Source organism: Mustela nigripes, chromosome 18 (genome assembly GCF_022355385.1).
Source record: "Mustela nigripes isolate SB6536 chromosome 18, MUSNIG.SB6536, whole genome shotgun sequence".
NCBI classification, from domain to species: Eukaryota; Metazoa; Chordata; class Mammalia; order Carnivora; family Mustelidae; genus Mustela; species Mustela nigripes.
In genome coordinates, this window is record NC_081574.1 from 29,548,802 (window position 1) to 29,561,585 (window position 12,784).

Sequence of the window (12,784 nt, forward strand, 5' to 3'; positions counted from 1 at the left end):
TAACAAGTCAGGAAACTACAGATATTGACGAGGATGCGAAGAAAGGGAAACCCTCCTAAACTGTTGGCGGTAATGCAAGCTGGTACAGCCACTCTGGAAAATAGTATGGAGATTCCTCAAAAAGTTGAAAATAGAGCTACCCTACAACCCAGCCATCACCCTACTGTGTATTTACCCCAAAGAAACAAATGTAGTGATCCAAGGGGCACATGCACCCAAATGTTTTTAGTAGCAATGTCCACAATAGCCAAACTATGGAAAGAACCTAGATGTCCATCAACAGATGAATGGATAAAGAAGTGCTATATATTTATATAATGGAATACTATGCAGCCATCAAAAATGAAATCTTGCCATTTGCAAGACATGGATGGAACTAGAGGGTATTGTGCTAAGCGAAATAAGTCAAACAGAGAAAGACAATTATCATATGATCTCTCTGGTATGAGGAAGTTGAGATGCAGGACAGAGGTCATTGGGGGAAGGGAGGAAAAATATGAAACAAGATGGGACTGGGGAGGGAGAAAAACTGTAAGAGACTCTTTATCTCAGGAAACAAACTGAGTTGCTGGGTGATGGGAGGTAGGGATATGGTGGCTGGGTTATGGACATTGGGGAGGGTATATGCTATGGTATGAAGTGTGTAAGCCTAATGATTCACAGACCTGTACCCCTGAAGCAAATAATAAATTATATATTAATAAAAGAAAAAGAAACAAAAAACAAACAAGCAAAATAAACCAACAAAACAAAACAGAAACAGACACACAAATACAAAGAACAAACCGGTAGTTGAGAGAGGGAAGGGGTGGGGGAATGGTGAAATAGGTGAAGGGATTAAGAGGTACAAACTTACAGTTATAAAATAAATAAGTCACAAAGATATAAAGTATAGCATAAGGAATACAGTCAATAATGTCGTAATAAGTTGGCATTGTTACAGATGGTAACCAGACTTATCACAGTGATTATTTTGTAATGTACATAAATATAAAATTGCTATATTATATACTTGAAATTAACATGGTATGTCACCTATGCTTCAATTTTAAAAATGTAGATGTTTTTCAAATAAATACATAAAAATAAAGTCATAAAAGAATAAATTCAAAATCAAAAACTTAGCTTTGCAAATCTCCTGTTAAAAGGATGAAAAGACACACTACGGAGTAGAGGAAAATTTTGGCAAACTACTTATCCAACAAAAGACTGGTATCTAAAAAAAAATGTAAAGAACTGTCAAAACTCAACAGTAAAAAAGGAAAAAATCCAATTGGAATATGGGCTAAAGTCATGAAGAGACATTTCATGGAAAGTACGCAGAAGGCAAAAAAAGACCATGGAAAGGTCTTCACCATTATTAAGCATTAGGGAAATGCAATTAAAGCCACCATGAGTTGTCACTACACACCTCTCAGGATGGTTAAAATGTAAAATAGTGAGAACACTAAATGCTGGTGAAGATGCAGAAAAAACTAGATGACTCATATGTATTTGATGGAAATGTTAGCCCCACTCTGAAAAATTCTTACAAAATGAAGCAGCAGTTGCACTTCTGGGCATTTATCCCAGAGAAATGAAAACTTACTTTCATACAAAAGCTATATCAAATTTAATTTTAAAGTATTTAATTGACTTCTCAAAGGTTACACAAAAAAGTGTAGACACAAGACCAGATCTCTGTCCATTCCTTTGTCTTGTCATTGTATCTCTGTTCATTATCTCTGGAATGGCATTTAAGTTTTGTCTTCATCTCATGGATAGTGGCTGCTTGTCTGTCTTGAGAAGGATTTTAAGGATTGAGAAGGATTTTAAGGGCTTGGAAGTCCAAGGTCAGCAGGAACCATTTTCACAATTAATTAGAGGTGTATGCCATCAATATAACCAGCAAGAATGGCAATACACAAACAATATTTGCCAGTCCTAAATTGAAATATGCTGCCTCACCAACCATAGAATGCTAAAACCAGAGGAGGTATTCACAATTTCCGAGTATACTACCCTTTTATTTTACTGATGAGGAAACTGTGGAAGTAAAATAAGAGAGATCCAGACCCCAAGTTTATTTTCAGATCTCTCCATCTTGCCAAGCCCATCGTTGCTCCCAGAAGTAACTGTGTAGATATTCCAAGTACATGAGTTTTCTCTTCGTGGAAGGAATTTTCCTTGTGCAGTTACGGCTTGCCTTTATTTATTTGTTTGTTTGTTTGTTTGTTTATTGATGTAGGGATTGTCCCAGGAAAAATGGGAGATCATTCTAGAAGAGAAAATGTCCCCCTTCAAAATCTGGAGCAGAATTTCTTTTCATGTTCATCATCTTCATGGTCAGGCTCAAGGTTTCAGAGAATATCCGGCCTTATTTCCAGAAGTACATGTGTTCTTCCCTCGCACTGCAGGAAGTGCTTGAGAGACATAAAGATGGGGTGTTAGGACCTCCAGGCCCTTTTGCCTATGCAAATCAGCCTATGCAAATCAGCCTATACAAATTCGCCCCTCACTGTGCTGGGAATTTACAGGAGTCGCTTCAGGCTTCCAGAAATAACAGATTCCACTGTCCCTATTAGTTCTTTTGCCCTGTTAATGCCAGAAATCAGTAAAAATGAACAAAAGGAGTCAGATTAAAAGCTCCGGGATACCGCTATGTTTTAAAAGAGGGTAAGAGGACAGCTGCCTAAACCCTTTGCCCCTGAGAACAAGCTACACTAGAAATTTGACCTGGTTACTGGCTGCTCCAATTCCATGTGCCTTCAGACCTTACAGAACCTCTGTGCGAAGCCTCGGGTAACCCGCCCACGAATAACCACCTATCTATAGTTGACGACTATATAAGGATTTGCGATCAGGCTGGGGTGAGCAGGCCTGATATTTGATCTTTTCAGTGAAACTCGGGATAACACCTCACTGTGTTGCTTCTGAAAGCTTTCTGCAGGCCTCAAGGCTGCCAGCCTCCCCCCTTATCAGCAGGCCCCCAAAGCTTCAAATTACAGCAGCTAATTGGATGAAAGTGGAAATGCATCCTTCTAATGGAGTGAGAGATTAATGCCCTGATCCTTTTCCTTCACTTGCGGAGGCAAAACAAAAACACAAATGAAGGTTGTGATGCAGAAAAGCAGATTAGCTCTGCTTCACAGCCACAAGCATGGACGTTCCAGCTAAAACCTAAGGAGCTTTAGGGAGCGGAGGCGCACATCAAAAGGACAGAAAACAACCCGAGATACCAGTTAGCAAATTACCCTGCCAGAGACAATCTGCAAATCCGCTGCTCAGTGGAAGTTAGCAATTTACCTTCCAGCTTACCTTCATGCGTGAATGAGTTACTTTGTGCCTACAGATAATGTCATTGATGGCCTTCTTTTATGACTTTTGGATAAGTGTGACAACCAGAGAGAGTCAATTATCATATGGTTTCACTTATTTGTGGAGCATAACAAATATCATGGAGGATAAGGGGTGTTAGAGAGGAGAAGGGAGTTGGGGTAAATTGGAAGGGGAGGTGAATCATGAGAGACTATGGACTCTGAAAAACAATCTGAGGGGTTTGAAGTGTGGGGGGGGGGTTGGGGTACCAGGTGGTGGGTATTATAGAGGGCCGGATTGCATGGAGCACTGGGTGTGGTGAAAAAATAATGAATACTGTTTTTCTGAAAATAAATAAATTGAAAAAATAAAAAATATATAAATAAATATATATATTTTTTAAATTGTGACAACCCTCGATGGGTCCCAGGAATAAACAGAGCTGAATGGTAAGAATCATCAAAATAGAGATTAAATGTGAAATTGCCCTAATGCAATTGGGACTCATGAGGGAGCCCACAGGGTCTATTTTTCGTGAGCATTTGTTGCTCTAGTAGATTTCTTTTTTTTTTTTTTTTAAGAGCTAGGTTAGAATTCTTTTTTTTTTTTTTAATATTTTATTTATTTATCTGACAGAGATCACAAGTAGGCAGAGAGGCAGGCAGAGAGAGAGGAGGAAGCAGGCTCCCCGCTGAGCAGAGAGCCTGATGTGGGGCTTCGTCCCAGGACCCTGAGATCATGACCTGAGCTGAAGGGAGAAGTTTAACCCACTGAGCCACCCAGGTGCCCCTCTAGTAGATTTCTTACAGACAGATACATTTTGTATTAAAAACACATTTGCAGGGTGGTTGGGTTGTGGACATTGGGGAGGGTGTGTGCTATGGTGAGTGCTGTGAAGTGTGTAAACCTGGTGATTCACAGACCTCTACCCCTGGGGCTAATAATACATTATATGTTAATACAAAACTAAAAAATTGAAGGAAAAAAAACACATTTGCACTTGGTTCAGGAAAGAAAACTCTGCTGATAGCTACCTATTTTATCTAAAGAGATGCAATTAAAAATGGATATGGGGTAATTCCATCTATTTTATTAAATTACCCTGAAGAAGGGAGAAATTGCTACCATAGTGTGATTGGGACACTAGAATTCAAAGAAGCTTAAGTGTGAGATAAATTGGATTTACATCATTTAAAAGATAGGTCTAAGAGCAAGGTTCTGGGTGATTTTCTTCTGGCAATGAATCGCCATATGCGGCACAATTTAATAGGTTTTTATATTTCATCTTTGAGGGATGAAATTTGTGAGTGCCTGGAGGAGGGACCATCACGACGGCAGGGGGAACAGTGGGGAATGAAAAGAGGAAAGATGATAATAATTAGCGATCAGAACTTGGTATTTATTCCATTTTTTAACAATAATAGCCTATCCCTCGGCGCAGGGGTAAAGAAAAAAGAAAACTCTGTGAGAGGCACTCACATTGCTTACTCATGAGCTACATTTCCTTTCCGGTGTACTTACCTTGCTGTTTTGACTAAACTTCTAGATCAACAGATGGCCATCATGGTCTATCATCTGAGGGTTTGGCTCACCCTGTCAGTCAAGAAACCCATCTCTGTTAGGCAGCAGTTCAAAGCAGTGGATTACACACTCCATGAAAAACCAACAGGGGCTAGCCATAATCTTCAGGTGACATGAAAGATACACTAATTCCATGACCAAGAAACACTGCCTATTTGTTTTATTTTGTTGGTTAAAAGATCTCTTAGAACGTTTTTTGAAATAATTGTGTTCCTTGAAAAAAAGTATATTGAGGAATGGTCATGAACTTTGACCTAAATCTGGACGCTGCCACTTACTTGCTAGGTAAATTTGTATAAGTTACTTGACAGTCTATATCCGTTTTCCCTTCTGTAAAAATCAGAATGACAGGGGCTCCTGGATGGCTCAGTCAGTTAAGCGTCTGCCTTTGGTTCAGGTCATGATCCTGGGGTCCCGGGATTGAGCCCTGCATCTGGCTCCCTGCTCAGTGGGGAGCCTGCTTCTCCCTCTCCCTCTGCCTCCTGCTCCCCCTGCCTGTGCTCTCGGTCTGATAAATAAATAAGATCTTTTAAAAAATTTAAAAATCATAATGACAATATTTTCACTTTATAAAGAGACTCTAATCACATCATAGCCATATGTAAAAATGTTTAGAACATAGTAGATATGTACTGAACTATAGAGAAAGCAGAGAAAGGGACCGCCTGGGCAGCTCAGTTGCTGAGTGTCCACCTCTGGCTCAGATCATGATCCCAGGGTCCTAGGATCAAGCCCTGCATCAGGCTCCCTGCCCAGTGGGAAGCCTGGTTCTTTCCCCTGTTTCTATTTCCTCTCTCACTGTGTCTCTCTCTGCCAAATAATAAATAAAATCTTTTAAAAAATAATAAAAAGAGGGAGAATGCTGAGAAAGGACATGAAGCCCTAAGACAAGATAATCTAGTAGGTGAAATAAAATTTGGAAATTATCCTGAGGTATGGTGTAGTCACATATCATATAAATACAGAGAATATTAGACAGCCCACATGAATGTTATAGTTGAAGCACACAAAGAGCCACCATGAAGTAGGTTAGTCAGAGAAAATCTCCAAGAGATTTTAGCCCCTGACTAGGGAGAATGATTTTTCTGAAATTACCGTATACTTATAGGCATTTTGAAGGCATATATAATCTCCAAAGGACTTCTTGAATATTTTACCCAACTTTCTGACACTTAAGACAACCTATTCTTCAACAAATGTTTAGCAAAAGCCAAGTGATTTCCAACTGTTCCTTCTCCTGAACCTGTCACCTTATGCACAGAAAAAAAAACAAGAGAACCCATCCAGGCTCTTACACTCCCAGAGGAAAACAAACAGCCCTACCTTGATCTCTGCAACGAGCACTCTGAACTGACTCATAGCTTTCTCTTTTGTACATGCTAAAGAAAAAAGTGTATATTGTGTAGTAGTATTTTCTAATTGTTTCTTTTTTTCTCTATCAAAGTACCCTAAGTTCTTCAGATACTGCTTGATCTTACATATCTATATGTCTACCATCACCAGTGAGACTTGGAAAATTAATTATCCAAAAGAATTATCCAGGCTTGACTTTCATTTCTACTCTAAAATAGAACGCATTGAATTAGAGGTATCAGCACATGAAAATATTGCCTATGCTTGTTGTTAATTTTAAATGGAAATATTTCTCTCTTTTTTAAGATTTTATTTATTTATTTGACAGACAGTGATCACAAGCAGGCAGAGAGGCAGAGAGAGAGAGAGGAGGAAGCATGCTTCCCATGGAGCAGAGAGCCTGATGTTGGACTTGATACCAGGACCCTGGGATCATGACCTGAACCAAAGGCACGGAACCCACAGAACCATCCAGGCACCCCTAATGGAAATACTTCAAATTCAAACATAGTTGTTGATAGTCAAACATATTTTCGTTTACTCACGAGCAGCTATTTGTTAAGGCAGAACATGCTATGTAAATATAAAAGCATTACCTTTGTATTAGAAATACAGGCAGGATTCAAGTTCATGGTAAGATTCATTCAGTCATTGATTTTGCTGGGTACTAGAGAAAAAAACACTACCTGATCTCCAAGAAACTCAGCTTAAAAGAGGCAAACATGACAACAGATGATAAAAATTACAAGAAGTCCTTTTTTTTTTTTTTTTTTTTAAAGATTTTATTTATTTATTTGATAGAGAGAGATCACAAGCAGGCAGACAGGCAGGCAGAGAGAGAGAGAGAGAGAGGAGGAAGCAGGCTCCCTGCTGAGCAGAGAGCCCGATGCGGGACTCGATCCCAGGACCCCGGGATCATGACCTGAGCCGAAGGCAGCGGCTTAACCCACTGAGCCACCCAGGCGCCCCACAAGAAGTCCTTTTATAGACATTGCAGGAGAGGTTTGTTCCCATCTCGATTTTCTCATGATGTCAGAAGTATACTAGACTAGGGTAAAAGAAGGTAACAGGAGACAGATGATATTTTAGCAAGACCATGTACAGAAAATGCCTGTGGGACTGCAGATGTTACATAGCCCAGAACATTGAGGATGCCTCTCTCCCTCCACCTTGGGTGGCATTCAGCCAAGGACTGGCAGAGCGCTCAGGGACGTACACCTGCAGAGAGGAAGCAGGACCTTGAGTAGGGAACAGAAAACAATGAACATACCAAGTCCCAGATAAGTGAAAGAAACTGGAGAAAAACCTAATGAAATCTGGAGAAGAGTCACTCACAAAGCTACAACTCTTCATTTAAACTCTTCCTGAGCTAGAATGTAAACTTGAACCAAAAAGTCAAAGACTATCAAAAGTGTTCTTCTTCAGCACCTGGCTGGCTCAGGCGGTTAAACGGCCGACTCTTGGTTTCGGCTCAGGTCATGGTCTCCCAGTGGGGAGGTGGAGCCCCATGTTGGGCTCTGTGCTCAGCAGGGAGTCTGCTACCCCTCTCCCTCTTCCTTTGCCCCTCCCCCCACTCATGCTGTCACTCTCTCTTAAGTCAAACAATCAGTCTTCTTAAAAAATGTGTTCTTCTTCATTCCCTGTTGCTGTGTATAGATGCACACATGTGAGTATGTTCACTTGAGCTCAACCTATCAATCCATTAAGATGACTCGGCGGGGGGCGGGGGGGGGCGGCACCTGGGTGGCTCAGTGGGTTAAACCTCTGCCATCGGCTCAGGTCATGATCCCAGACTCCTGGGATCAAGCCCCAAGTCGGGCTCTCTGCTCAGCGGGGAGCCTGCTTCCTCCTCTCTCTCTCTGCCTGTCTCTCAGCCTACTTGTGATCTCTGTCTGTGAAATAAATGAATAAAATTAAAAAAAAAAAAAAAAAAGATGACTCCAGGGGTTGGAATGTAATCTTGGTGCTTATAAAGGAGAAATATACAATGTATAATGAAAGAGGAGAGTGTAACTAACAGCCTTTGAGAGTCTTAGAGAAGGCTTCACAGAGGGAATAATTTGAGCTGAGTCTTAAAGGATAAATAGGAATTCATCAAGCTGATATTCCAGGCAGAGGAAATAAAAGAGTGTCTACAAAGATATTTGGTGTGTTGGAGTGTTCAGGCAACGTATAATTAGTTTGGTTGAGCAGAGCCTAGGGTGAGGTAATGGGGGTGGGGAGAAGTAAAAGGTGAGCCTTGGAAGTCAGGTAAGGGTTATACCAGGGTCTTTATCCCAAAGGGGATGAGTAGTTATTAAAAGATACTAAGTTAGGGAATATCTGATTTACGAGAGAAAAGTTTTATTGAGAGAAAGGCCTTGAAGTGAGTGGAATATAAAGCTCACACCATATAAATCTATTAGGGAAAGTTTATACAAAGGTCATCTGAGTTGGGTGGTTAGAAGGATGCAGGGCATGACCTTAGAAGAGATCCAGGAAGCTTCTGAACTTGATGCGACTAGACTGGGGTTGGTGAGGTCTTCACGGGAAACAGTGACAGAAGGAAGGGATAGATGTGAATACATTAAAGGAGTAGATTATTAAGTGGGATGGATTAAATCAGGAGGAGAAGCCAAGGAAGGAACATTGCTGATTCTCAGATGTACAATTTTGGTGATGAGACAGATTTATGGGGAAAGATCTTGATTTCCATTTTGTAAAGGTCAAGGGCCCTGTGATGCATCTAAGTCACATTTCCCCGCGGGAGCTGAACATGCATATTTGATCATGATTCGAAGCACGGCTTTAAGGAGGGAGAAAAAAATGCCTGGTGCCAAAAACCAGATTAGTGATGTGGTAGGGCCGGGAATGGGGAAGGAGGGAATGCAAAAGAGAGCTAGGGGATTTATTAGGGTGATAAAAACGTGCCGTGCCTTGATTGTGGTGGTGGATACTCAGAGAGATATATATACACATATGTACACACACACACACATATATACATATATATACATGTATATATAAAATAACTCATTGAACTCGAAATGTGTACACTGCATTTCATATAATTATAAAGCAGTATAAAATTTTTTTAATGTTTTGAGTCATAAATATATTCATGGTGGTTGTAAATGTGGACAGGATAGATGAAAGAAGGTATAGAGTGAGATTTGAAGAGGGCTGAGGGGGGAACCTGGGTGGCTCAGCCGGTTAAGCATCTGCCTTCGGCTCAAGGCATGATCCCAGGGTCCTGGAATCGAGTCCTGCACTGGGCTCCCTGTTCAGCTAGGGAGTCTGCTTCTCCCCTCTCCCTCTGCTGCTCTCTCTCTGTCAAATAAATAAATAATTTTTTTTTTTAAAAAATGAAGAGGGCCAAGACTGGAATTGTATCTAAGGGGTATGAAAGAAAAAGTAGCAAAATTGTCAGCCAGTGTTACTGTTCAGCCATCAATCAGAATAGTACCACTTCAAGGCTCTTCAGAGGCTTATATGTCCTGCAATACAACTCACTTTACATATGAAGGAACTGGAGTCACACTGAGGTGAAATGCTTTGCTCAAGGTCACAAAGGTAGTTCATAGCAAAGGCAAAGCTAGACACAGCCAGGAGTCCTGAGCCAGGGATGGCTCTGTTTTAGACTACTTGATCGTAAAAACGAGGAACTTCTACAATTGTTAAAGGTCGTCCTATAGCACAAAAGAGGTCCCCTCAGTGTTAGGTCTGTTATTAAACGAAACAAGACTGAGACAAAGTGAATGTTATTTAAAGCTTTATTTTATGATAAGTATTAGAAATCAGATTGATCGGCCAGGGGAACGAGACTGAAACAAATTAAAGTTATGCAAAGCTCTATTCTATGCCAAGCATTAGCGGTCAGGCTGACCCGCCAGGGCTGACTCCAAAGAGGGCGACCCCTCCCAATCTTACAGGCTACCTTTTATTGGGTGAAACTGCAACCCGTATCTTGGTATCTCAACCCACCGGGTTTGTGTGTCTCTTGTTGATTGGCTAGTTTCATCCGGTCTGGTGACGTGTTATTCAAGATTACTCCATACTAGGACAGTTACAAACAGTACTTTCTGGGAAGGCTTAGTCAGTTAACATATTCAGTGTGAATAATAAGATTGTCGTCCTTCCCAAGATGGAGTCATTTATGTTTGGGCAAGACCTTCTCACTGTTACAAACAGTACTTCGTACTGATTAGATGTCTCCATCTGGCCTGACTCGTCCTTGTATTCTGGGCTCTGTTATCAGGACCTAGCTGACTACATTTTACTGGTTTTCTGGACTTGTTTCGAAGTAAGTTTCTCTGCAGGGGAGAGTCAACTTAAGTTTACTGCACAAACAACAAAATGGCTGTTTACCCAAGATGGAGTCGCTCTGGCTAAATAGGTCCTTACACTCAGTGTCCCATTCAGGTCGGTCCCTGTCTTTCTTTCTCTTTAGTTACTATTTTCTGTGTTTCACACCCATCAAAGCGCCACGTGACCCTACAAGCATGTAAAAGCGTTAAAAAGAAGACAAACCCATTTTCTGAGGAAGGAGAGAGGTGTTCCTGGCTGCCACTGCCTGAGATTTTGTTAGCAGAAAGGGAAAAGTTTAGATGTAGCTGTACACCACTATGACTAAGAGAGGAGGTGTTTTTCATCCCACAGCAGTACCCCTACAGAGCGGGGCTGGATTTCGCTTTGTTTTCCTAGGATGGCCCCTCTCTGCACATTGCAACCAGCATTTCCTGGCAAGTCAAATAAATGAACCTGTCACATGCCAGTGAGAATTAAGAAAGAGGAAGTGTAGAGAAGGTGTTTCACAATTTATCAATTCAAGCACCACCTCTCCATTTTTATTTTCTTTTACTTCTAAAAAAATGAACTCATGTAAGTGTACTTCCACGTATAGCGAAAAATAAAAGAGATGGAAAGCTGACTTCATTGGTGAATATCGAACAGATGGAACCAGAAGCATCTAGGGGAGAGGAAACAGAGACAAATACGGTTGTCATGGTTTCTTTGAGACACAGTAAACAAAGGGACCCAAATGGACAATGAAATCCCCTGTTGGGAAAAACCACAGGTCGCTCCTTTCTTTCTTAGCTAATTGCCAAGCTCACTTTGAATGTCTGGAGTCAGTGGGAGATGAGAGAAAGCGAATCTGTCACTCACCCCTGGCTATTCTCAAATTAGATTTGCCCAGAGACCGTCCAATCCTTCCATATACCAGACATCAAACAACTAATGACTACCTCAGATTAATCAATGATCCCACTGGGCAGTGCCCTGAAGAAGCGTGTGACACATGTAAACATGGCAGAAGCTACGCACGCCTGGACACCTAGTTCCCTGCTTAATTGGGAAGCAGCACGCACACGTGAGGAGAACAACATTTTAAAAGCTTTATAAATCCTGGTGGATACATTCGGGTTCGCAGTCTCCAGAGTCACTCTCTAGTCATCTCCAAATTCATCTAAATCCAACTCGACTGTATTCTAGAAAATATGTGAGTCATACAATAGCTCAGTATATCTGCAGTGTCTCAGGTTCCCCCATAATCTGTGGGATGTTGGGAAAGGAAGGATTAGGTGTAGGAAGGGCTGCCTTCACAACAGCTTGCTTGCTTGCTTTTCTTTCTTTCTTTAAAAGATTTGATTTATTTGAGAGAGAGAGAGAGAGAGAACACAGCCAGGGAGAGGAGCAGAGGGAGAAGGAGAAGCAGATGCTCTGCTGAGCAGGGAGCCCGACATGGGGCTCGATCCCAGGACCCCCAATCATGACCTGAGCTGAAGGCAGATGCTTTGCCGACTGAGCCACCCAGGCGCCCCTTCACAACAGCTTTTCTGAGTCCCATCGAAACAGGGCAGTGAAAACCGTCCCTCTCTGAGGGCAAACAAACAACTGTCAGAAACATCCGAACGTTTGGCTGAACTCAAATATTTTGTCAGGAGGTTCTGACTGAGTCTACACAAGGTCTTTTCCAAGGTCATTGCAGAGGCTGCCAACACTGAGATCAGACTGTTTACACCCTGAGCTGCACCCCCCCCCCAATCCCGCCAAAACAGATTCTTTCTATTCCACACAGATTGGGTTGTTTTCTCCTTGTTTTCCATGCTCTTCATGGATGACCCTTCTTTTGCTAAGGGATCATGTGACTGAGGGGAGGTGCCACATCGAGCTGAGGAATGTGGCTTCGTAGATGAAAACCGTGGGCACCTGAGCCAGCTGCAGATGGAGGGGGGAAGGGTGGCTTCACCTTGGCTCGGCTACGTGTCCTCACAAGCCAAGAAGTCACCGCGCAATTTTTAGGTTATTGAAATTTATCTCTCTCATGAGTCTGTCCCTAAAGCCCAACGCTTGCAACATTGTATTTCCTGTTTTGGGATTTCCTGAAACTGAGATATTGGCCTCTGTCAAGAAACCCATAGCAAGTCTTTTCTCCGGGACTACGGCCATGCACGTCAGCCTCGTCGGACAACCGGGCCTCGCCAGCCTGACGCCATTCCACTTCTTCTGGCAAAGTGGATTTGTCACTTCGTTGCCCCTACCCCTCTGTCCCTTGCCACTGCCACTCTCTCTT

General features: G+C 41.9%; 1 protein-coding gene across 2 annotated transcripts in view; it reads right to left on the reverse strand.

Annotated features, from left to right (window-relative positions):
- The window catches only part of FUT10 (fucosyltransferase 10), a 133,736-nt gene that overhangs the window by 38,733 nt on the left and 82,219 nt on the right, over positions 1 to 12,784 (reverse strand). The window contains exon 4 of one of the 2 annotated variants that reach the window (XM_059384347.1): positions 7,087 to 7,449. The exons of the other annotated variant lie outside the window; for it this stretch is intronic. Coding sequence (XP_059240330.1) covers positions 7,360 to 7,449 — 90 coding nt within the window. The 3' untranslated portion in view covers positions 7,087 to 7,359. Of the gene's footprint in view, positions 1 to 7,086; positions 7,450 to 12,784 lie in introns of those variants that run through there. 2 annotated transcript variants of the gene reach the window in all.